Here is a 26,198-nt window from a genome sequence, read left to right as displayed (position 1 = left end):
GGAGAGGTGGGATGTGGTGGCAGGTGGAGCTTGCTTTTGTTCCTGTTCAATAGAACACCTTTTCCAGATATGAGTTCAGGAACATCCCCGTGGGGTCCAGCTTCTCACGGATGGCGCAGAACTTGGGGAACGCAGGATACATTTTCTCAAAGTCCTTCCGGGTGCAATTATGGGCCTGTGAAAGCAACCAGATACAACAACCTGGATCCTGTATCTATGTCTATGAGATTGTGCATGGGACACATGCATATGGGTAGACACACACACACACACACACACGTTTGTGTGTGTGCATGCCCTGTGGATCCCCAAACAGAACAGAGGTGTTCTTGGAAAGTAAAGAGGAAGCTGTGTTCTCCCCTTCCACTGCCACCCACAGTGACTCAGAGGTGGGGCCCTGTTCTCAGCTTCACTGTTGTCATCAGGCAGCTTCACTCTGAGACACCTCCTTTTCCGCTCTGTAAAATAGGCTGTTGGAGTCCTGTACTGCTCTGTGCGTAGGGTTTTGCTAAGAGCCAGAGGAAGTGAAAGAAGAGGCATTTTGAAGGACTAGAGAGGTGGGACCATGGTCAGCCCCAGCACCGTAGCAGCGTGGAAAAGAGGCGCCCCATGGTGGAAGCCGCGTGCACAGCAGCCACCTCGCTGGTCCGGCGGGGGTAGGGGGGATCTGCCCGGAGTTCTCACCTTGGCCCAGTGGGGTCTGCCCCCAACCTTCTTCATGATGGTCTCGTAGGCCAGCCAGTAGTCCAGCCGTGGCACGTCCTTGCCATAGGGCCTGGGAAGGGGCAGAAGGAGGTGAGCCCCTGCCTTCATTGTAGCCTCATCTCCCACACGCGGTCGTCAGGTACCTGTGCCTGCGCTTAGCAACGGCTGCGGAGATGAAGGCCAAACCAAGGCCGAGCTCTGCCTGCAGGAAGCAGGGAAGCAGTGACCTGACCTCCAGACACCTTTAGCTTACGGTTTATCTCCCACAAATCCTGAACAGTGTATGTCCGAGTCTGTATTTTTAAGTTGGTATCTGAAAGCCGGTGTGAACTTAAATAGCTTCAGAGGATATGTGTACACACATGTCAGCAAGCACTGTGCATTCTACATCTGCCTGATTGACAGCGTTTGAAAAAAAAAATTTCCAGAAAGTTCCAAAAATACATGTACATGTCTGAAGAGGTACAGACATTCTCTGGTTGTTGTCCTCAGAGTAATACACTGTAGCAACTATTTACATAGCGCCTACACTGAGTTGTTATGAATAATCTAGAGGGGATTTAACAAATGCAATTGTGTGTGCATATATTTATCCTTTGAAACATATTTATTTATTTTCAATTTATTTGAAAGAGAGAGAGAGAGAGAATGAGAAAAAAAGTATCTTCCATCCCCAAATGTCTGCAACAGTTGGGCCTGGGCCAGGCTGAAGCCAAGAGCTGGGAACTCACCCAAGTCTCCCACATGGCTGGCAGTACCCACATACTTGAGCCATAATCTATGGCACCTGCACTGAGGGCACCCCAGGGTGCACATTGGCAGGAAGCCTGGACTTGAACCAGGTAGTCTACTTTGAGACGCAGGGGCCCTGAGTGGCAGGTCAAAATACGGGCTGAACACCCATCTCTAAACTCATCTCTGAATTGTAGCTATTCCACCTCCCATGTCCTTTCTAAGCACACTGTTTTGGACATCTTTTGGTCACAGATTTCGAATCTCAGAAGCTCCTCACTTGATGTACGGAAAATGCGGCTATGTGTTCAGCTGACAACACGTTGTCAGGCCTCCCACCCAATCTTTCCACCAAATCAGATTGACAGAAAAAGTCTGACTTCATTTTAAAAAATTTAATGAGCAGGGCGCCAGTGACATGGGATACAGTAGGCTAAGCCTCTGCTTGCAATGCTGGCATCCCATATGGGCACTGGGTCCTGTCCCAGCTGCTCTACTTCCAATCCAGTTCCCTGCCTGGAAAAGCAACAGAGGATAGCCCAAGTCCTTGGGACCCTGCACCCATGTGCAAGAAAAAGCTCCTAGCTTCAGATCCTCTCAGCTCTGGCTGTTACAGCCGTTTGGGGGAGTGAATCAGTGATGGAAGATTTCTCTGTCTTTCCTCTCCGTGCATCTTCCAAACAAATATCTGATAAAACAATTTCAGATGACCATGTGGAAATCTATATCCTCATAGTGACTTTCTCACTTTTTTTTTTAATTGGAAAGGCAGATATACAGAGAGAAGAAGAACAGAGAGAAAGATTTTCCATGTGCTGGTTCACCCCCCAAGTGGCAACAACAGCTAGAGCTGAGTCGATCTGAAGCCAGGAGCCCAGAGTCTCTTCCGGGTCTTCCACAGAGGTGCGGGGTCCCAGGGCTTTGGACCGTCCTTGACTACTTTCCCAGGCCACAAGCAGGGAGCTAGATGGGAACTGGAGCAGCCAGGACATGAAGATATGGGATCCCAGTGGATGTAAGGCAAGGATTTAGCCACTAGGCTATCGTGCCGGGCCTGCTTTCTCACTTCTGAATTTGATTCCGCAGGCAGGGGTTAGATAAGCGGACAGACAGATGAGGTCTGAGCCTGGGTATGTGGCATTTCCTCCAGGCCTGCTGAGTGTATGCTGCGGGAACTTCTGTTTGGCTTTCCTGGATCACCCTGGGGCGTGCATGCCTTCACTGTCCCCTGGGTCTGCTGAATGTTTCGGGTTGAAATGCTGGAGGAATACACCCCAGTGAGTGTCAGGGCGGCTGAAAGGAGAGAGGAAGGAGGAAGGAGGAAGCAGGAAGGAGGAAGGAGGAAGGAGGAAGGGAAAGATGGCAAGCATTAGGCAAGACATTGTGGAAAAGATGAACTTCTTAAACCACGTGCAGACATCGGCCCCAATCTGGATCCCACTACCTATCCAGCTAGGACAGTGTAAATGCAGTCCAGCCAGTGGGGCAGGGTGCGATGGGCGAAGACATCCAGGGCAAGCACTGAACGCCAACTATCATCCTCTCTTCTAATGAACTTGAACCTGGTCTCGGAAGCTTTCCTGACACATCCTGGAATCACTGACCACGGTAGGCCTGGGTGAGAACATCTATCTGCCATTCCGTAATATGAGTCCTGGAGGGTAGCCGTTCAATCAGTTTGTGAGTTCTAAAGATGTTACCATCATATAGACAGGACGTAGCACATGTCATAAGAGTCTGCAGAGTAAGCGTTACAGGAACTCAAAGGAGAGAGGCTGGCTCCTACTGCCAAGATCAGTGATGTATCCCCAGAACAAGGGACCCTAGAACTGACTTGGAAAGATTGGGAATGTGGAACCAGCAATGTGGCACAATGGGCTAAGCCTCAGCCTGCAGTGCTAGCATCCCATATGGGCAACAGTTCACGTCCCAGCTGCTCCACTTCTGATCTAGCTCCCTGCTTGTGGGCTGGGAGAGCAGTCGAGGACGACCTGAAGCCTTGGGACCCCGCACCCACGTGGGGAAGGAGCTCCTAGCTCCTGGCTTTGGATCAGCTCAGCTTTGACCATTGTAGCCATTTGGGGAGAGAACCAGCAGATGAAAGAACTCCTCTCTTTATCTCTCCTTCTCTTTCTGTAACTTTGCCTTTCAAATGAAAATTAAAACAAATTAAAAAAGAGAAAGATTGAGAATGAGAGCGAGGCCGTTTGTGTCACCTGTACATGATGATGTTGATGTAACAGCTGTCTCTCTGGAAGCAGGGGCTCAGCAAGATGTCATCGGCCCGGGCAAAGCGCACCTCCACGGGGTAGTGGGCCACCATCTTGGGGTGGGCTTCCAACACGGCCTTCAGTTCCAGCAGGGCCTCCTTGGTTCTCTCTCTGCACGGAACACAGACCTGAGCAGGGAGAGGGACCGAAGCCACCCTCTCCCAGGCCTCATCTAGCCGGCCTGGGGCACACCTCCATCCCTTGTGGCTGGCCCAGAGCTCTTCTTCATAATAGAGGACTGGGTCCTGCTAAATCGGGGTACCCCTCGGATCCCCAACCATAGCGTTCTTGGCTCCCTGTGTGTCCTTTCTTTCAGAATAAATCGCCCTCATTGGTTTTTGTAATATTCCTTCCTGCAGGGTTGCCTGGATCAGTTGGACGGCAGGGGGCGGCCTTTTAGACAGGCCAGGAAGCTCCCAGTGCAAGCCTGCAGCCACTGCCTGCCTGGAAGCTGGGAGGGGCAGGCTGGGCTAGGAGGGGACCTCTGGGCCGGGCTGGCTGGCTTGACTGGAGACTCAGAGCCTGAGGCCTCTACCAACCGTAGTCAGGGGCACTCAGAGGGGCCTCATTAGCAAATAGGAGCTGAGACCCTATCCAACCAGAGAGCAGAGGGGAGAGTGCGGCCGCTGACCCCGCTTCTATACCCCCACACCCTCTACTGCAGCCCCGGAGCCTGGCCGCAGGGCACAGCCCTACCTGGGGATGGCCCAGTCCTGGACGTGCTGCTTGAAGCGGCACTCGTAGGTCAAGATGCGGTGGCTGAGGTTGCTGTTCTCCTTCTTGCGGGTGAACAGGAGCCAGAAGAAAAAGCGGTTGATCCAGCCCACGAGGCACGGTAGGAAGGTGCTGCGGGGGCAGGCAGAGGAGGCTTGGGTGCTGGTGGGAGCCTCGACACCCGCCCTGCCCAGCGTGCCCGACGTGCCGGGTTATGGCCGCGCCATGTCTCTTTCCTACCTCCCATACTTACTGATGGCTTTTTGGGGTGTCTTCCATATCACTGCCATCACACACCACAACATGAATGTGGCAAATATCTTGGCTCCCAAGCCTCACCAGCTTGCCGGGGTGAAGGGTGACGAGCACACTGCCTATGGCTACTGCCAGGGTGGTTTCCGTCAGGGTAGGGGGAGCCTGCCCCCGCCAGCCAGGGAAGCCTGATTGCTCGTGCAGCCAGGACTGAGTGGCTGTGGGGGCCAAAGTCCTGGGAGGTGGTTGGGAGCCTGAGTTTCAGGTTCTTGTCCTTAGGAATGTTGCTAGAACTTTCCAGGGAAGTTCAACAGTAGGACCCTGTGATTCTTGGGCCAGGAAGAATCCTGCCATCTGTTTTTTTCTTTCTTTCTTTCTTTTTTTTTTTTTGTTCTAGAAAGTTCACTCACCAAGTCATGGTCTTCAAAATCTATGCCTCAACACCCCCCACTTCCTCCCCACATACATGTATGTGTGCACATAGAAACATACACACATACACATATATGTATACATACACTAATGCGCAAACATATGTACATATATTTACATACACATATACATTCATGCACATCTACACACTTATACAATACACATATACACATGTACACATCACATGTGTGCACACATATACACGTATTCTTGCACACATTTGCACACACACAAGGATATTTTAAAGAGTCACAAAAATGAAATTTAAAAGTAAGATTATTTTGGGGCAGAAATCTGTTGAAACACATGCAAAGGAGGTGCTCTTTAAAAAGTTCCTGGAATGGGGAGGGGTGGGAGAACCCAAGTATCTATGTAACTGTGTCACATAATACAATGTAATTAATGAAGTTAAATAATAAATAATTAAAAAAAAAAGTTCCTGGAAAACACATATTATAAAACACTATGGCTCTTTAAGATTTTTTTTTGCACCAAAAAGCTAATCTTCTAATTCTAATTTCCCTGAAGGTTAAGTTTCTCTCTTCCCCTCTCAATACATCTATAAATATTCTCTGTAGATGTATCAGGAAGCAAGTGCAGAAAATTGGCTCTCCTTGTTGGTGCAGTGACAGATGCAGCATCCTTGTGCCTGCCTGGAGAAGGCAAGGGAGCAGGTACTTGCTCTCTGCTCAGAGCATCACCTGGGCTGCTACAGGTGACAGAGAGCCGGCAGTGGGGTCCTCGCCTTGGGCCTGAGCAAGCACAATGTTGTCTAGCAGACAAGTTACACAGCAACTTGACCCTGAAACCTCCCACCTTGGTGTTTACAAGTCTACTTTATGTGTGAGTGAGCCTCGGCCCAGATGGACTGAGTGATTTACCCAAAGTCACTCAGCAGCTAATCAAGGCAGGGAAATCAGAGTCCAGGTCCATTGGGGTGTCTAGCCTGCAAGCCCTGCCACTGCCCCAAGTTGCCCACGTCTCTGGATGCCCTGGGGGAGGGACCCTCTTTGCTCTCAAGGCAGGTGCTTCCTGGTAGCCCGAGACCCAGCTTGTCACATGGCATTTCTTTCACCTATGAGGCTTCTGCAGGTGCCAGATGCTGTTGGGGCACTGGGGATAGAGGGTCATAGAGAAGCAAGGTCCCTACCTTCAGGCATACAGTCAGTCTTAGGGAGAAGCAGCTAGGACCCCACTTCCCAGCCATTGCCCAATGCTTTCCTTCCGTTCCCCTCAGTGCCCAGCCCAGAAAAGATGCAGAGCTGCTGGGGTGAAGCCAGCAGCAGCTAAGCCAGAGTCCCAGGGGACCTGCAGCTCTCTGGCAGCTTTGTGGAGGGAGGCTGGGATATGGCAACTGTGATTTACAGCCCAATTTATGTGGCAGACAGCAGATGCAGGCACATAAAGCTGTCGAACTGCTGTGATGGAAGCTGCAGCCCTGGAGAGAAAGCCTACAGGGCACTTTCCTCTCGCAGGCTTGAATCCATCATGTGCGTGAGGCGGTGCCCTTCAGGCCGATGCCCTTACTGCTCCCTGGCAGGATGCGGCAAAGTCACATCTTACGCTTCCTTTGCTCACGTTTTCTAGGCACCTGCTCCTCTTGATGGTTTGTAGGACCCTGCTGATGCCAGCTGCAACTCCCTTACACACGAGCGAGACTGAATCCCTAAAAGCAAGGGCTAAGTTTTCCTGATTGCTGAATTCAGATCTCACATGGCTACTGTCTCTGCCCTGACTAGAAGTGCCCTGAGCAATGGCCATATCTCCAGATTGTGTCTCTCATGCATGTCTGACTTGGGAGAAAAAAAATCACAGCCTGGCTCCCAGTTCACCAGGAACTCTGAGCAGACCTCTCTGTGCCTCAGTTTCCCCCTCTGTAAGTTAAGGATGAGTGCATTGCCCACTTGGGATGTAGCAAAAGCAAAAAGGAGCAACATATGCCCAGTACCAGGGGTCATGCCTGGAATACAGTAAACCCAGCACATTGCCCCTATCTGCTGACGATCCCAGCTGTCCACGCAGAGAGGGGCGTGAGGGTAAATGAATGGATGGTGGTAACCTCAGCTGGCATCAATCACAGCAAGCTTTTCAACCCATCAAGTTCAGAACCTTTGGGACTGGGCATGGGCACAGGGCTTGGTGGAGGGCTGCACGGACAGCTTCTGGAGTGCAGTGAGGAGAAAGACCAGGGGGATCTTACATAACTGGAAAGGTCCCCAGGACCAGAGAAGTCAGATCTTGCCTTTTGATCTGCTTCCCTTTGATCCTGCTTGTCCTGCAGGTTGCAGCAACATGAAGAAGCCCAAGATTGTATCATCTCAGGCCCCGCAGGTGAGGGTTGAGTCACCCTTTTTTCACATGGCATGCAGGTAAATTATCATCTGTGGGAGCTCACCAGCTGGGATCTTATTACATTAAAAGAAAGAACAGAGGACCTGCGGGCTAAGTTCACGTTGGCCAAGTAGCAGGTGTGCCTGAGCCTAAAGGTTCAGGGTCTTCATCCTGGGATCCCTTGGTTGCATCCTGCCTGAGCCTGAAGCTTACACTGCTGTGTCAGATCCTGGCTTTACCCTTACTCCCCGGGATGGCCTGTGTAACACGATGCCACCCCAAGCATCCTTCGTTCCCTATTTATTTTTCAATCAGCAATAATTGTGCCTTGGATAAACCTCACAGCACTAATTGCTAGTTTTCTAATTATTATTCTCAACTCCAGAGCTAAGAACTGTGTCTATTGGGCCAACGCTGCTGAGTGTCATTTGGAAGTTCCTCCCAGTGTCAGAGTCCTCAAGGTCATCTCCCTCTCAGGCCACACACAGATGGTTCATTCATTCTCCCATTTCATGAAGCCATTCATCATGTCAGGCTTTGGACTTGAAACTGGTAACACAAAGACAAGAGTGGCATCTCGCTGGCCTTGGGAGAACTGGACAGGAAGTCCTGGCAGTTTGTGGCTTACTAAAAAGGGGAAGAACACAGGAGAGGTGAGGCTTGAGGACCTGAGAGAAGGTGCCAGGTCTGAGCTGGGCACAGCAGGAAATAGGCCAGTTGCAAGGCCAACAGCAAAAAGGTCTTCCAGACAGGAGAGAGGGCTGGGAGCCTATGATGATTTTAGCCCACTGACCACAGGGGAATGGGGGAAGCAGTCAAGCGTGTGGGCTCAACTTGTTTCTGAAAGCTCCCCATGTGACTGACAGAGGATGGTTAGGCTTGGAAGTTAATTGCCTTCAACCCAAGAGGCAGATCTGCTTAGCGTGCATTCAAGCTCTCAGGTGTCCATCTTCTGATGAATATCACCTTTTCAGTAGGCAGCGGAAAGTACCGGTGCGTTCCTACCTGGTCCACAGCAGGAACTCCAGGAGATAGAACCCAATGGCGTAGTCCCAAAACCAGTTCGCTGAAGAGGAAGGGGGCTGGGAAACAGAATTTGACATCAGTTGGGGACCAGAGCTGTCTTCTGACCTACTTCTCATAGTGTCCCTCAGAAAGCGAACATCCCTGCAGTGGCTTTTTGTGGAGGGTGGGAAGAGGAACAACCCACCCACCTTCACTTTCCAGTGACATAACTAATTCCCATGTCCCCTCTCCTTTCATCTTGCACCTTTCTTTAAGCATTTATACACTGTTTTTTTTTTTTTTTATAAGATACAGACATGCATCTGTCCCTTCTCTCAATACCCGGTGGAGAGGTGTTTAACCTTTATGGACCATTGGCTCCCCTTGTGATTCATGCGTCATGGTCTTTCTCTAACATGCCCTATCTCTGATATGCTCCTCAAGTATATCTTTGCTTTCTTCTACTAAGGAACAGCTTGCCTGGGAAAGAGAAGAAATTGTCAGCCTCTTGGCTGTACTGGTACACATGGAGGTGGGGCAGATGGGGATGTAGGAGGGAATTGGGGAGGGTTGAGATAGTTCTTAAGGTCTGGCTCAGCTGCCAAGAGCTCCTATCACTCCCACCCTGTCTGGCATGTTTTCCTGTCCTCTGCTTCCCTCCTCTGCATCTGGACTGTCTGTTGATCACAGCCTTACAGATCCCTGCCGTAGACATGGTGGGTCATTGCTTTCATTTCCCTACGACCCTCTGGCCTTCTTTCCTCATGCTCAGTGACACACCCCCTGTTTCCTGCTCCCTGCCCATCAGGAGGTGCATATTGGCCACATGGGAGCAGAGAGGCTGTAGGAGAGGATGAGGAGGCAGTCGCTCGTCCCCAAGAGCCACCTGCTCCAGGACACTGTGCAGGGACAGGCATGCAGTTGTGGCTACCTTGTTGGTGTGGTCCTGGTAAATGATGCTGACGCTCTCCGTGTGTGGGAACCAGAGGAAGCGAAAGTACTCGGATTTCTTCAGGTGACTGTCCAAGTTGTCCAGGACCTGGCTCATAGGAGGAAAGGGGAGAGATGATGTTGGCCCCACAGAGATGTCTGGGAGTCATGGGAGTTAGGGTCTGGGTGTGCCGCTGTTCTCCCCCTTGAGAAAAAAAATGCTCATTGTTGTCCTAACATTGCTAAATGGCACGTGAAGGCTATTGCAGTGCACTGGGCGTGAGAGTGGTTAACTTCCACGTTGACTTTCTAGAGTCATTTAGAGGAAAGAAGGGAATTTGTGCTTGTTCCTGGCTTCAGTGACAACTCACTGTAGGAGTTTGTGAAGGTTATGTAACATCTCTGAGTCTCTGGTTAGAGCAGCGGAAAAATGGGGCCAATACAGTGCCTTGGAGTGCTATGAAGATCCAATGAGCTAATGCTACCAACAGTACCAGGCACTTGGTAAGCCCTAGCCAAGCCTGAGCTCCTGCTTACAGCCCTCTGCCTGCTAGGTTATTGTCATAACCACCACCATCACCATCATCTCTTATTTCTGGACCAACACTAGGGTCCTTAATAGAGTGACTAGGTGAATTCTGCTCTGATATGACTCATTATCGCACATGTCAAGATAATATCATGTGGTAAATCATGTCTCTCTGAAACCTGTCGGGCTGATATGGGACAAGCCTTGAGCCGAAGTATAGATAGGCTTTGGGTTTGCCAGTCAGCAGTGGGCTTAGGCCATGGGGCTTTAGATTCAAGCAGTTAACATCTCAGAAACCTTCTCTTGGCTCTGGCCACTGAAAGAGACCTGTCCTGCTTCTTGACAGGGTGGTTCCAACACTGAATGACTACTTGATGCTACAGGGATCTGCATACCTCTACCCTAGCAGCCAGTGATTGATGAGTGGTACCAGGCAGTTGGTTAGTACTAGCCAGGCCTCTGTCCCTCTGTGGGGTCTTGGGGAACAGAGGCTGGGACAGTATGGCTCCAAAGAGCTCAGAGTTTAGGACAGCTCCTGTTGGAGTTGAGTACACCAGACACCCAGCATTCCTTCCTCATTCTGTTGTCTGCCTCCCTGCCCCTGCCCTCTTGGTGCTTCCTGCCCTAGTCATGCCTTGGCAGGTCCATCAGTTCTGTGGAATGCCCTTACCTGAGCTTGTCCTGTTCTTCTGGGTCAAGACATCAGTCAGCTCATTTGTTAAACAGCCCATGAGGGCTCAGGATTAAAGCTATACAATCACCAATTGGGGGATGTTGGGAGAGATTTCTGCTTCATTCACACCTGTAAATAGGGGTCTTCTGGACTTAAAGCTCTTTCCCTGTAGCTAATATAATAGAAAAAATAATTGTTTCATTTATCTTTTACTGAGTTCCATGAAGGTGGGTTTTAATACTAAACTAGACATTTTATATGGTTTCACCCTCAGATTCAATACTTTAAGGTAAATATGACTAATTCTCTTCAGGTGAGGAAATGAAGCCTCAGCAATGTCAATTGATTGGTTGCAGGTCACAGCATAGGAGTGGCAGGGCCAGGTTCATTTGGCCCCGAAGCTCACAGTCTTTCCCATGAGCAGTTGGATTGGTGTTGCCGACAGCACTGCTAAATCCTAGTGTGCAGAGGCCTGCGCATTTGGAATGACAAGGTGACAGGCGAATAACCTGAACTCTAAGGAACTTGGAACCATAGGTGTAAGTCCTGTAGCTTAGAAATTAACATGAGGTAGATAAAGGCCCTCTAGGTATTTCAGGCCAATTGCATATCATCCACCCACCCATCCATCCATCCACCCAAATAGCAATGTGCTTTCATTCATTAAAAAAAAAAACCAGTTATCAATTTAGGCAATCCTTCCTGTCCCTCATCATGAGAGTTGGAACCCCCTGCATGGAGCCTTTGGCATTACCTGACATTTAATCCAGTTCTCTGTTGGGAAGAGGCTGCTGTGAAGGGACTCCTGGGCACAGCCTCCCGTTCAGTGCAGTTGAGAGTCACATTCTCTTTGCACCAGTCGGTTCACACTTTCCTTCAGTGTTGCCTCTACCCAGCCCCCTTTCTTAGCCACTCCTTCCAAACCCTGCAGTTCCTCTGAGTTTTACTGACCTGCTCAAAAGGGTTCTTGGCCAAAGCATCCCTGGGGTCAAAAGAAAGGGTGGCTAGGGCAACATCCTCTAGTGTGGGGGTCTGAGGCTGGCAGTGGGTGTGGCCTGCCTGACCAGGTCCTCCATGGACTTTCTGAGGCTGAATGGCAACATGCCGGGGGGCCAGTACCTCCTTCAGGGTCGAAGGGAAGGATGTCTCTTGCAGGTGGAACTGGGGCACGCACTGTAGTGTGACAGTGAGGATGATTCCCAGGCAGCCCAGATGCACCCGCGCAGCCTGGAACAGCTCTGCGTTGCTTGACTTGGAACATTCCAGAATAGTGCCATCGGCTGTCAGCAAGGTCAGTGCCACCACCTGGGAGAACATCCATGAGTTAGGACCCCTACAGCTGCTGCCCTCACTTGCCTGTGTGTCCAGGGGATCTTTGTCATCTGGCCAGAGGGGAGTTTTCCCAGACAAGTCTGCTATTCACAACCTGATGAATCACAGTAGTGGGAGAGAGAAGAATGCCTGGGAGAAGGGAGGCAGAGGTTACGGGGGATGCTGCTGGCCCATCCTCCTGGGTTGCTATTATGCTTGTCTTGCAGGTCTCATGGTTCCTGGGGCAGCAGGTATTTCTCTGCCTGGAGGAGCCCAAGAGATGACCACACTGCAAAGAGCCATGTGTCCTGGGTCAAGGTGCTCAGGAAGGCAGAGTGAGCAGGCGTGGGCCTCTGGGGTTGGTCAGGCTTGTCCTGCCAGTGTCCTGGAACAGGGTCCCACAGCCCCCTGCTGCTTGTGACTGCTTCCAGACAGCTCATCAACCACCCTTGGTCCTCCTCTCCTCCAGGGATCCCTGACCTGAGGACCTAACTTCTCTTATCCAACCATAGTCCTCCAATAACCCTTGGGTTTCTGCATGAACTCAGATCTACAGTTGGAAACGAATGATTGTCCCTATCCCTCAGCCCCATTTCCAGAGGGACCTCCTTTCAAGGGCTTGAGGGCCTCTCCAGCCTCTATGACCTGCTCCTTTGGATGGAAATTCCTTCTGACACATGGGGTTGGCAGCTGGGCACTTGGGCTGAGAAGACAGATAAGGCTGAACTAATTCTGATTAGCGGTGACTAAAGACCAGAGCGGAGCCACTGGCAGAAATGGGGCATGCTGGCCATCTGTGTAAGCCAAGGCATCACACTGATTTTAACAAAAGTAAGACTCTCACGCTTGGAGCAGAGACCAGGAACTGGCCTGTGAAACCCTTCATAGGATCAAACAAAGGGTGGAATAAACAAAGGGTGGGCATTGTACTGACATGCTGTGTGGCTGTGCATATTATTCAACCTCTTTGCTTCCTTGGCAGTGGGATGGACGTATTTCAGAGGATTCGGCAAGAATCAAATGAGGGACTGTGTCACAGATGTAACTACCTGCCTGGCATCTGGGAGACACCAGGATTGCCAGTCCCATCGTCCTTGTTCCCTGCCATTGGCATGAGTGTAAAATGAAGCTGTGGGCTTCTCTCCTGCTTCCCAGGCTGGCCCAGGTAGGTTTCCTGGGAGAGGTAGTCAGGACGTCTGATGTGCATGTGAACATGTGGCCACCCAGGTTTATGCTCAGACTCTGCAGGTCATTTTGGAGAAGGTGGAAACATTGGTCCTGAACAGAGACTAAGACTGGGGTTAAGTCCTGTAGGGAGGGGGAGGCTGTTGTGTCATCTGAACCGCTAGTTACCACCAGCCTCTCTTTGACAAGGTCCCTGAGGGTTTCAAGGCTCCTTCTCCTAACACCAGAAGTTAAAGCTGCTTGCCCTCCCCAGGGAGGTACTTCCTGTTCCTGTGATCTCATTTCCTCCTCATGAGTCTAGGATTCTAAATGAGCCTAGCACATTGAAAATATGCTCATTTTCAATGATGATCTTCCAAGGGATGCCTGGACAACAGCCAACAAGAAGTGGAGCCAGGGTTGAACCCAGGTCTGTGCTCCAAACTGGGTGCTCCTAGAATTTACCAATTGCTTTTTGGTAAAGGGCAGGTGGGAGACTCCGTGCTCCCATGTACATCTGCCACCTCTTGTGCCACTGACCTAGATAGTCCTATTTTCCTGCTGGTTCCCTACAGGCGCTTTCAGAAGGAATGGCACCTCCAAGTCATGCCTGCCCATTGCTGCATGTTGGCTTTTGGCAAGCGGTGGTCAGCAGGTGTCCTATGAGTGTTGGAGCACTGACATGCTTGGAAGCGCCTCAGTCATAATGGCCATGGTGGGTGCACGAGGCTCATGCTTCTAGGGGTACCCATAGGGGTTGCTGGGTGGGGTTCAGGTCCATGTGGAAATGAGTCAGTCCTCCTGTGGAAGCAGGTGCACTCACCTGGGTGGCCAGAATGCCATGCTCGATCCCTGTGTTGTGTGTTCCAGTCCCGATGACACCAGCTGCAGCCACTTCTGACACGGCTCCCAGGCTAGGCTCAGCAGGAGGGAGGAAGAGGGGCCCCAGAGACCAGTTAGGGACAGTGGGCACACTGGCTACCCCTTGAGACAGAAGAGCTCATGAAACTCCTGTCTGGGACCTCTACCAGACCATTATGGGTGAGGCTGGCCCTTGTTTCAGGGTCTCAGTTCCTGTGTCTCAGCAGCCTGCAGGGAAGTTCATGCCTGAGGGGGAGGCCTGCTTGCCTTGGTTTGGGGTGTGGGGGGATCCTTTGCAGTTCCTGTCTACCATCAGTGTCTTCCTTAGAGCTATAGCTGTAAGTTTTCTAAAAGCCCTAATCCATGGCAACCCCATCCCTGCCCAAGAGTTGTATTTCAAGCCCAGCTCTGCTCTGTTGTATTCCTACATAATACTTGGGGGCTGTGGCACACTGGGAGGGGATGCACCATGGGAATCCTTCCTCTCTGGGTCCTTCTGGACTTCTGGGTATCTGGCATAGGCCACAGCAGGGTGGCTGTCAGGCAGCCTTGACCTACTGGGCAGTGCAGAGGGGCTCTTACTTGGACAGGGCCAGGCCATGCTTGTCCAGCTGTGGGTGCAGGTCAGCCAGAAGGATGCCAGCTTCCACAGTCACTTGCTTCTTCTCCTTGTCCACCTGCAAGAGCCCAACACAGACTTGGAGGAGCTGGGCTGACTCCCAGTCCCTGCCCTGTGTCTGGCTGGATCCCTGGGAAGGCTCAATGTGAGTTGTCCCAGCCTGTGTTTAACTTGAATCTCTTCCTGCTGCAGGCAGCCAAGGGTGATAGAGAGGCTAGGAAAGCTTAAACTTCAGAAATTTCTGGGCAACCCTTCCCAGAGGTGGAAACAACAAGGCACTCAAAAAAGAAAAACACTGTCCAGGCTTACTGTGGAGAGCTAGGAGTAGAAGTCAGCCTCACCTGTACACCTGTTCTTCCCCTCACTTCCCTCCCACTCTGCGAGGGTGGGATTCCTTAGTATAGCCATACAAAGAAACCACTGAGAGAAGCTTTCTTCTGTAGGGTCTGGGTCTTCTCCACTTGTTCTTACCTTGGGAAGATCTAAGCAAGCATCATGACAGAGGAGAAGGGTCGGGGGTGGAATATCTGTTTAGTGCCTTCCCTGTGGACCAAGATGCTATCAGATTCCTCATGGCAGTCCTGCGTGGTAGGAATATGCTCTCCCTAGGCCAGGGAGGGGACTGTGATCTGGGATTTCAAGTCACTCAAAGTTACGCAAGCATCATCGGCAGAAGGGAGAGGAGCATCTGCTCCAGTCTGATGCCAAAGCACAAGCTCAGTCCATTGACCCTGGGTCCAGAGCTTGGGCAGACACATTTCTAGGTCCTGGTCCTCTCTAACTAGCAAGCAGAGTTAATTACTGCCATACCTGATGTGTTGGCCTGAATATTTTCTAAGAGGGGAAGGTTGCCAGCCTGGGAAAATGAGGATATACAGACATCTAGCACCCTGCTATCAGTGTTAGGGGAAGGGGAGGTTATTGATTTGACAAAAATGACAGCTTTAGGGAAGCTGATCCCAGCTGATGAGGACAGGAGATCACACCTGGCTGGCACCCTGACCTGCTAGGGCTGTCCACCAGGTGCTGGCTGCATGGCACACCCAGTGTCTCAGTGTGGAGCTGGCCTCAGGGCTGTGCTCAGCTCTTGCTGCACCCAGCTCCTGTGTGACCCCAGGCAACCCCCCCCCCCCACTCTGATCTTTAATTTCTCCCTCTGTCAAGCTAGCTAAGTGTCTCTTTGGGCCCTTCTGCATGTCACTGTGACCCTACCTTTCAGTGACTTGACTCACCTGTTCCAGAGGAGTGGAGAGAGGTGATTTGGTAGGGGTGGGGGCCAAGGGGGACAGCGGTGGACATGCTTTGTGTAGCCTCAAGGGAGCCAGGCCCACCTGACCAGAGAGGCAGAGTGAGTGCAGGAATCAGAGCATCCCTCTGAGGTAGCAGGAGGCAGGGTGAGGAGGAGGACTGAGGGCTCTGTTTCTTCCCCAGGGCCTGGGATGGAGGCTGAGGCTGCGGCAAGCAGAGGCTGAGAGCTGAGGCTCTGGATACCTGGAGGATCTTGTTCATCTTGCCCATGTGGATCATGAAGCCGTCAGTGCAGGCAATGTCTGAGGGGGAGTGGCCACCGCCCACCACTTTCACCCGCTTGTTCTGTTGTCTGGCTAGGGCCAGCACCTGCCAGGATGGGAGCAAAGGTCAGGTCTTCTTCACTCAAGAGGAAGCCAGAGAGCATGCAGGGAGGGGTCTGGTTGGGCCTGCAGGGATCGGGGGAGGTGGGGCGCCTGGCCCAAGGAATTCACTTGTGGGTTTCCAGTCTGGCTCCAGGCTGCTGTGCTAGACATTCCTGCTAAGCAAGCCAGAGAGAGGGCCAGGAAGTGAAGGAGACAGAGGGCCAAGGGCCACAGCTCTGGCTCATTATACAAATGTGTAGCATGAAGCTTTTCTAAAGGCAAACTTTATCATTATATGTTGACCAGTGCAAAAACCTTCCAAGGGTGTTACAGGGTTCTAGGGATGGGAATCAGGTTCCTTTTGTTGGTGATAAGACCCTGAAGTCAGGCTCTTACATTATAACAAAGAGTCCTCAGGGGAATTCCACCTTGCAGCTCTAGTGACTGCCCCAACCTAGTACAAGCAAATAGTGTCTGATGCCCACTGAATGAACAGGTGCATGACGTCACTTCAGTGGATCCAAGCACGTTCACCATCAGATCCCTGCTGAAACACCCGTGTGTCTGTGCCAGGGAAAATTGGCATGACAATTCATACCATGAAGGCCTTCATGGGCAAGTGAGACCAGCAAATTTCCCATATCCTCTCCCCACCCATCAAGGCTGCAAGACCCTATGACAATGACATCTGATGCATTTTAACTTCATTTTCTGGCAGTTTCCTTTACTGCACAACCTAGTTTGCTGGCCCTCTATGGAAGCATTGACCTACCATGATCTCACCCTGTTAGAGAGGCCAGCAGGCCTTGGAGACTGTCTGGTCATGTGGCTCTTATATATGATGAGAACACAGAGTATTTGTCTTTCTGTATTTGACTTATTTCATTTGACACAGTAGCCTCTGGTTCCATCCCATTTTTCTGCAAATGATAGGATTTCATCTTTCTTTATGACTGAATAATATTCCATTGGGTATGTATGCCACATTTACTTTATCCTTTCAGCTGCTGATTGGATGAAGCTGAATTGGGTGACTTCCCTACTTAGAGGCCCTCAGAGGAATTCTATCATTTAAGGCATGAAGCTGTACCTCCTGACCTTCGAGCTCATGCATCCTCTGGCCCATCTTTTGGCCTCCCCAAGGTTCCTCTCTCCATGGTTCATCAACTTCCAGCCCTGAGGCTCTTCCTTCAGTTCACAGAACAAGCCAGCTCTTTTCCTCCCGTGGCCCTGGCTGCCTCGTCCACCTGGAATGTCCTCTTGTTCATTTTTCACCCGACTGGCTGCCTTCCAGCCTTTAAATCGCAGGGCGAACTGCACCTTGCCAGGATAATTCACAGATCCCCTTCTTTGAAGTACATCCCCCATTTTCTGTATCTCAGGTCTGTGTGTATTTCTCCATTGCCTGCTCCTAACTTTCAGGAATTTTGTTGACTTGAACAAAGTTTTGTTCTCTTGCTTGCGTCTCTCTGCTCCTGTAAGGACTTCAGCCTGTGCTCATCCTGTTCTCTGTCACACACACTCAGCACCTGGCAGCACTGGCCTTAGCATACAGGAAAGACTTAACAAATATTTGTTGAATGAATAAGTGACGGGAATGGATGAATGAATGAAACCCCATCTCTAACCTTGGAAGGTTTGCAGCTAATATCTAAGAGGCATATACCCACAGCCAACTCCATAGGATGCTGATGTTGGTCGCTGGGGGTACGAAAGAGGGAAACATTCACCCCGAGGGTCTGTATGACCGACTATGTGATTGGCAATTGTGTATGTGGGAGTGGTCAGGGGACAGCCGTACTAACAGCAGAGGTCACCATGGAGCGATTATCTCCTTTGGGATTTATCGCCTCATCTGTCTACAGAACACCTTTGCAAGGAGTGGTGATCATCCCATCTTATGGAGGAGCAAAAGGAGGCTCCATGAGGGCTGTGTAATGGTTCCGTTGTAACAAGCATCAGGGTTGAGATAATTCAACTCAGAGACGATCTGATCTCAAAGACTCTAACTTCTCATGCAGGAAAGGCTAATGCAAAGGTTCATTGGCCACTAACGGGGCCCTGGAGAAAAAAACAAGAATTGAACAAGCTGCTGGAGTGGAGAGTAGAAGTGGGAGAAACAGAGAGCGTGAGGGCAGAGTGTGGGAAGTGGCTCCAGGGAGCATGACTTGGGACTGAGGCGGCAGAGATCAGGAAGGGATCAGAGGGCCTCAAGTGCTGATGCAACCCGCTGCCCTAGAAAGGGAGAGGGAGCCAGCTGGAGGTGCATCTGAACAGACTAGGTTAAAGGTAAAAAGAAAATGTCATCCTGGATACATTGCTTTGGGATGGCTTTGAATTGCGAAAGAGCCGTCATGTGAGTTTGTGGAGAGGAGATGCGAACTGGCAGCAAAAAACCTGGCAATCCTTGGCACGTCGTGGTGCAGATTGGAGGCAGGCCCAGAGAGGGGAAGTGTGGAAGCTGGGTAGAGTTGTGCAGCCACAGGAGCCCTGGATCCAGCTGACTCCACCCAGCCAGCAGTTCTGGGCTGGGGAGGTGGTATGGTCAGAGCCCAGGGGGGCTCATCTCCAGCCTCCTCTCCAGGGTCGGGGCTCTGATCCCCCCAGGTTCAGACATTTGGCCCCAAATAGAGACACTCACCTCTTTGATCTCTTCCACTGACGTGGGCTGATAGTACATCTCTGGACAGCAGCCATAGGTCCTCGCCCAGTTTTGGAACTGGAACCCTTTGTGCCCATGCACCTGTGTCAGGCAAACAGTCAGGTCCCAGCAGTAGATAAGCAGCCGGAGATTGCCTGAATTCCCATCCCCCACCCCACAGCCTTGAACCTAGGCTCCTGTCTGCCCATAACGCCCCTCAGGGATTAAACACTCTAACTGTGGCAGGGCTGGGGGTGGAGTGGGACTCTTGATATGGTCAGCCTTGGGTCTTTAGAGTCAGACATACACATCCCACAGACTGTTCCATCCAACCTTAGACAAAGGGGTGGGGTAGGGATCACAGGTGGAGCCCAAGAAAGCCTGACTCAGGGTTCTGCTGAAGGGCTGGGTAGAAGGTGTCATCTCTGCTGGTGGCACTGGGCAGGAAAGGGCTGCAAGGACCTGGGAGGGGTCCTTGGCTTTCCCACCAGACTTCCCAGCAGAGAAGCTGTGTGCTTGGCAGCATCTAGGGCAGGGACGTCTTCTGTGTCTTGAGACCCCTGCAAGGAGCCCTGGGGGTGAGTCTCCCCTCTGCCCCCAACTTTTTTTTTATTGGAAAGGCAGAGAAGATTTATGGAGAGAAGAAAAGACAAAGATCTTTCACCGCCTGGTTCATTTCCCAAGTGGCTGTAATAGCCACAGCTGGGATGGTCTGAAGTTGGGAGCCAGGAGCTTCTTCTGGGTCTCCCACATGGATGCAGGGTCCCAAAGTCCTGGGCTGTCCTCTAATGCTTCTCCAGGCCACAAGTAGGGAACTGGATGGGAACTGGAGCAGCCGGGACATGAACTGGTACCATATGGGATCCTGGTGCTTGCAAGGTGAGGATTTAACCATTGAGCCATTGTGATAGGCCCTAAGCCTCGCTTTTGCGGGGCACTTGGCATGTTGCTGGGCACTGTGCTTGGGACAATATACAGTATGTCTTGTGTAGCCTTTATGTAAATGCCACATATTTGGTAATGTGCTCTTATTTTCAGAAGCACAGACTGAGGGTCAGAGAGGTGAAGGGACTTCTCCAAGCTCACACAGCACTCAAATGAAGCCACTGGGGTCCAACCCAGGCCATCCTCTCCCATGCCTTGCCTAACATTGCACCTTGTCGGAACCTCAAGTTCCCAGTCCCAGCCTAATGATGCTGCACGTGCCCACAGACCCATCGCGGACACAGCCCACCTGCATGGCCTGGATGGCCGATGGATTGCGCCGTGGACCCTTACCATGACTCCTGTGATTGGTTGGCTTTGGCTGACTCTGACTCCTCCGTGACCGAAGTCCCAGACAGTAGATATAGAGGGTGCGATGACCTTGGTGCTGGGCTGGCTCTGCAGCTGTCACACACCAAGGGGCTTTGGGGCCTGGCATAAATAGGGAACACTGCTGGATAGGCTCCACCCCCAACAAGATTAGGGCCATCTGTGCAAACAACAGCAGGGCCTGCCCCTGCCTGGGGGCCCCTGTCCAGGGGCCTCCCTCCTAGGGCAGGTAGGTGGGAGGAATTTGAGCAGCGACTCTGTTTGTGCTAGCTGTCTGAGCTATGACCCCTAGGCATTCTATAAACCAAATATTCCTGGCCTGCGCACCATATCCCTACTGTCAGTGTTAGGGGAAGCTGCAGCAAGGAGCCCCCAGGTATCTCCAAGTGCTTGTATGTGTGCGATTGATTTGTCACACCTGAAGTGTGAGTAGACTACTGGGACCACCACCACCAGAACATGCCACAGGACCCTGATTGATGGCTGCAGGTGACACTCAGAAATCTTTCCTTCCACTTGTGTGTTCAAAGAGAGTCAAGCTATAGGGCAGGCAGACCTGCATTCCTAATCTATACTTGTCCAGTTAATCTCAGCTTCTTCTTTGGTGAAATGGGGGCACTTAGGTCCTAATTCCCGGGTCAACATCAAGATTGCTGTGGGAGTATGAGATCTAGCGTGGTCACAGCCGGAGCTGGGCAAGGACGCTGGGCTGCGGCTTTCATCCCACATTCGCCCATGGTGAACTTGCTGGTGGCAGGGTCCTTGGTACACTTTGTGTCCCTGTCTCTATCCCTTAGTTCAGAGTCTGGCACAGAACCAGTGTCCATGAATATTTGTGCAACAAACAAACGAATTAATAAGTCACTGAACATCTTGGCTCATCGTATCTTTACCAGCCAAGAACTAGTCTCCAGTGGCACACACCAGTGACACTCTGGAAAACTTTGGCTGCAGAAATGAAGCCAGGGCCCGACACCCACAGAAGTGCTATGCTGCCTCAGAGCGCCAGGGCCCACCTGGGTGCCCCAAGCTGTGTTTCCACCGAGCTGATCCGTGCATGCATGAATGTGTGTGCACCTGTGCAGGATGGCACACTTCTCCACAAATAAAACACGGTGAAGCGGCATGGGGCCATGTGCTCCCTGTAGGCAAACCCTACTGGGGTAGAGACCACTGCGTGTGTGAACACCCAGTAGTGGCTTTCTCATGGACAAGGGAGCCCTGGAGACAGGTGAGGACCTGCAGAACTCAGGCCAAGGAACAGGGGCAACAGCTGGAACTAAGACCTTCCACGGGAGTCCAAATCCCTAGCACCTCAGAATCTGTTCGCATTTGGAGAGGGTCATGGAGGAGGTGATGTAGAAAGGCTCTGCTCTAGTAGGGCTGGTGTCCTCTGTGAGCAGAGGCACCTAAGCAGAGGGAAGGCCCAGGAGCATACAGCAAGAAGATAGCAATGACAGGCCAAGGAGAAGTGCTCTTAGAAGGAGCCAGCCCCACAACATCATAATTTTGGACTTCGAGTTTCTAGGTCCATGAGGGAGAGCAGGTGTGCGTATTTGAGTTATTGAGTTTATGCAGATTTGCTGCAGAGATCCTTGCAGATGAATGCTCCATGCATGCAAATCCCCTCTCCTCCCCCTAGAGATTTGAGTCCCTCTGAGGCCTTCATCTGTGAGCACTGTAAGGCAAAGCCTCTTCCGGGTCCACCTAGGGGGCTGTCCATACCGGAACCTGTGGGCCTACAATGCCCTGGAGGATCCCACGCTCCCTTCTGGAAAGGGCAGGGCTCCTATGTGTGTTTGTTTTATCAGGGAAGGCTTTGGGGCTGAGAAATGGAGAAGGTGCCTAGTGGATTAGCTCTGGTCCCTTCTGCAGCCTTGCTGTCTCAAAGCCCTGGAAACAGCCCAGGGGCTGTGGCCAGCACACCCATCAGGGTCAGAATCAAATCCTGAGGATAGAGGGGCATGTGACAGGGTGAGGAGCAGCTTGCTCAGATACAGTCTGGCTAACTGAGTAATTCACTGCTCACTGCCCCCTCAAACACTATTCCCACAACTTCAAAGGCAAAGAACGGGTGGGTGGTGCCCTAATAGATACACAGATGGAGTGGTGTTCAGAGGGGAGCTCCAGTGTGAGTGGCGGTCTTCAGGAAGGTGTCGTGGTGTCTCCACGTTCAGCTGCAGCACACCCATGAGCATCAGTACATTTTATGCAGGATAGAGGGAATGAGGCTCAGGTGCATGCCTGGGAAGAGTGTGGCTAAGCCTGCAGCAAGCTTAGGTGGGTATAGAAGGGTGTGTGTGAGTTGTGCTGTGTAGGATTCCTGCTAACAGACTGCTGATGCTCCTTCAGCTCCCTGTCCCTCACCAGCCCCCAGGCAGATGGGTCTGGGTCAGTCCACACCCCTGGAAGTGCCTTCTGGGCTCCCTGCCTTCCTCTGCGGATATTGGTAGAATTTCTGTTCTCTACCCCGGGTCACCGGCCTGGAATGGAATATTTCCACCACTTCCCTCCTAAAGCTAGCCACTTCAATTTTATAAGTGCTCTGAATGAAGATGCTTAAATAAAATGAGAGGAAATCTGAAAGTCAGCAGAAAAGGTGCTTAACAGTGAGCTCGATTTGTGTTGTCACATCTTGTGATGGAGGTCCAAAGGTACTGCTTATTTCTTCTCGTCTGAAGAACCCAGCTCGTTCAATACTTGCTGAGTCTTAACCTCTTCATACATTTGTGGACAAGGGAAATTAATGTTACCATTTCAGCAGTCCCTAGGGTGTTTGATTTTAGATATTTTTTCCCTCCTGGACTTATTCATCAATATGAATGAACTGCTTGATTTGTCATGTGTGCCTTGTAACTTAATGCATTGCTTTAACATCCTTCTGTCCTTGGTATGTAATGCTCAAACGATTGTTAATAATTTGAAGGCTAGTTAATGATTTTTGAACTACAGATATCACTTCCTTATCCCACCCACCTAAGTCTCTTTAGTACATAGCATCAGGCACAGCATTCTTTTTTTTTTCCTAAAAAGATTTATTTATTTTTATTGGAAAGGCAGATATACAGAGAGGAGGAGAGACAGAGAGGAAGGTCTTCCATCCGATGGTTCACTCTCCAAGCAGCTGCAATGGCTAGAGCTGAGCCAATCCAAAGCCAGGAGTCCGGAGCTTCTTCTGGGTCTCCCACACAGGTGCAGGGTCCCAAGTCCTTGGGCTGTCCTTGACTGCTTTCCCAGGCCACAGGCAGGGTGCTGGATGGGAAGTGGGGCCGCCGGGATTAGAACCGGTGCCCATATGGGATCCCGGGGCATTCAAGGCGAGGACTTTAACCACTACGCTATTGGGCCGGGCCCCATGCACAGCATTCTTTCAACACCTGCACAACACAGAACTGTCTAGAACATTCTATGCTATTCAGACTTATTTAAAAAAAAAGATTTATTTATTTATTTATTGGAAAGGCAGCTTTACAGAGAGAAGGAGAGACAGAAAGATCTTCCATCTACTGGTTCACTTCCTAAGAGGCTGCAATGGCCATATCTGAGCTGATCCAAAGCCAGGAGTCAGGAGCTTCTTCTAGGTCTCAAACATGGGTGCAGGGTCCCAAGAACCTGAGTCGTCCTCTGCTGCTTTCCCTGGCCAGAAATGGGGAGCTGGATGGGAAAGTGGAGCAGCTAGGACACAAACTGGTACCCGTATGGGATCCTGACCCTTGCAAGGGGAGGATTAGCCAATGGAGCCATTGCACCAGGCCCTACCCGGTACTCTTTCTCCTTTTGGATCCAGAACAACTGCTGAAGACAATGAATAACTACCCATCTCTTTAATAGATCCAACTGCAGTGAACACCGCTGTTTGGGGTCTTCCTCAGAAATTCTCTTACTGAATTGTATGAAGAGTTATTGCTCTTTTTGAAATCCTGACACACACCCATTTACATTTACTCCTTAATGCTGTTATGTTCCATTATCAAGTAGAACAGTGATGAACTGCTTAAGAGATAGAAGTCAGGACCCAACCTGAGTACTTTGTAGACATTGAATGCTATTGTTTGATTAAAAAGTGAACCTCTAACAAGACTCAGGACACAGCACCCTGAAGCATGACACCTTGGCATGCTAAATACTTTGAACTGGAGGACAGGGGAATACCCCAGGGGCAACACTGCCCTTCTCCTGTCTTCCTCCCTCCCATCCCTTGCCACTTCCTCCTCCTGAAACAAGTTGTCAAAACCAGAATCCCGCTTCTCTAAGCAATGCATAGAAGCTAGTGGTCCCCTTCCCCAAAGCAGAACTGAAGACCTCAGGAGTTACTATCTGCCTTCCCTCTGGAAGACCCTCCTTCCAGTGAGATCCCGCCCGCATGCAGGAGGAAGGGATGCTACAGGGAGGCCTAGGAGAATCTGGACAGACGGACTGGCAGGGTTTCCTGTTATTCCCTCATACCTACAGATCAACTTCGGCCAACTCTTTTATTCCTTAAGGGTTTATTTTATTTTTATTTGAAAGTCAGTGTTACAGAAAAGGAGAGAGAGAGAGAGAGAGAGAAAGAGAGAGAGAAATATCTTCTATCCTCTGGTCTACTCCCTAATTGGCTAGAATGGCTGGAATAGCTGGAACCATACCAATTTGAAGCCAGGATCCAGGAGCTTTTTCTGGGTCTCTTATGATGGCTTTGGGCCATCCTCCACTGCTTTCCCAGGCCATAAACAGGGAGCTAGATGGGAAGTGGAGCAGTCAAGACACAAACTGGCACTCATATAGGATACTGGCACTGCAGACAGAGGCTTGACTTACTACAGCATGGCACTGGCCCCTTGGCCAATCTCATTTTTAACAAGGTTATCAATACTTTGTTGAACCTAAGCTTAAAAATAGTTTCCTCTGGGTCATTCTTTCTAAAATCTTAATGTCATGTAAAACTTTGATTAAATGTTCATGCTCTGTCTTGCTAACTTGTCCATGGAACTGTCCTTCATGACGCTTATGAGAAGAGACATGCACAATTTGTTCTGTGTGATGTGGGAACTCATATCATAGATCTTATAAGAGGTAAATATCTGGGACATGTAAATACCTAGAATTTAGGAACAAACAAACAGCCCAAACTGAAGATGGATAAGGCTGCATGTGGCAAGCCCATCTAAGTGTCTGGGATCTGGTCCCTCCTTCTAGTCCTAGCACAGCTTCCCACTAAGCTTTCTCTTTCTCTGTAACTCTGTCTTTCAAATAAATTAAATGAATATTTTAGAAAAGTGTTAAAATGACAAAGTTCATGTTATTTGTATTATATTACAACAAGAATGAGAGTGAGCTTATAGAAGAAATATATCAGCCTAAAAACCCTTTTACTTGAGTGACAAAATGCATTTAAATAAACTGGCTAAAAACCCTTGTACTTGAGTGACAAAATGCATTTAAGTAAACTGGCAAATGATTCCACTTTTCTGAAAACAGTGAATACCTGCAGTCATCAGAAACAGAATTAAAGTGGCAATGTAATTAAAACAATTATTGTGTTTGTGTTCATTTCAACAAAACAATAATATCCTGTAACCATTTGCCCAGCAAATCCTAGAGAATGTTCACAGATGTCTAGTCTTTGCCTGCTCCCTCTGACTTTGTCCAATCAGTAGACATGTCAGCAGTCTTCGTAAGACACCCCACAGCCCATGCAGGACAGTGCAGCTGGCAGGGAGGTAGCAGCCTGCCTTGCCAGGGTGTTGCGGCAGTTGAGGTGGGCTCACTGCCCCATGGCACCCCAGCCAAACCCGGGAGATGCTGGCTGCATCAACGGAGGACTGATCAGCTGGGGCCTTGGAGCCTGTCTGAAACAGCCTGCAACAGGTCCTACCTGGGGAAAAGAGACCACTAGGATCTGCTTGGTGTGGAAGTTTACCTACCTGGCACAGAGTGCCCCTCCCGCGAAAATCCTGCGGTCTTTTTGCTTTCCACCCATGGCTGTAAGAGGAGTGACAGAGCCATCTTCTCAGCTGCCCAGGCAGACACCAGGTGGCTCACATCTTACAGTCATTAGGCCCAGGGCAATCTTGTGGGGGGGAGGTGTATACCAAATCCACATGTGGCCGGTGGTGACAGATG

The 26,198-nt window shown here is 50.6% G+C and overlaps 1 protein-coding gene across 1 annotated transcript; it reads right to left on the bottom strand.

The window, feature by feature from the left end:
* Window positions 1-19,205, bottom strand: LOC101534528 (L-gulonolactone oxidase). The gene is made up of 12 exons (XM_058670484.1): window positions 19,116-19,205; window positions 18,783-18,884; window positions 16,020-16,145; window positions 14,492-14,586; window positions 13,872-13,962; window positions 11,693-11,878; window positions 9,373-9,480; window positions 8,442-8,518; window positions 4,404-4,553; window positions 3,654-3,818; window positions 685-775; window positions 1-175 (listed from the first exon to the last, which is right to left on the bottom strand). The coding sequence occupies exons 1-12, from the start codon at window positions 19,203-19,205 to the stop codon at window positions 47-49; spliced, it is 1,410 nt and encodes a 469-aa protein (XP_058526467.1). The 3' UTR covers window positions 1-46.
* Window positions 19,206-26,198: the final 6,993 nt, after the last annotated feature.

This window comes from Ochotona princeps, chromosome 11 (genome assembly GCF_030435755.1).
Source record: "Ochotona princeps isolate mOchPri1 chromosome 11, mOchPri1.hap1, whole genome shotgun sequence".
Classification (NCBI taxonomy): Eukaryota; Metazoa; Chordata; class Mammalia; order Lagomorpha; family Ochotonidae; genus Ochotona; species Ochotona princeps.
The sequence above is the reverse complement of the archived record's forward strand: the minus strand, read 5'-3'. Positions and strand labels throughout refer to the sequence as shown.

Excerpts from the sequence above, each read along its gene's own strand:
- LOC101534528 (XM_058670484.1), bottom strand. The coding sequence starts at position 19,205 with ATGACACCTTCTACCCAGCCCTTCAGCAGAACCCTGAGTCAGGCTTTC. Across the intron at positions 13,963-14,491 it reads CATGGCCTGGCCCTGTCCAA|CCTGGGAGCCGTGTCAGAAG; the intron begins GTAAGAGCCCCT and ends TGCTGAGCCTAG. Across the intron at positions 9,481-11,692 it reads TCCCTTCGACCCTGAAGGAG|GTCCTGGACAACTTGGACAG; the intron begins GTACTGGCCCCC and ends CCTATGAGCCAG.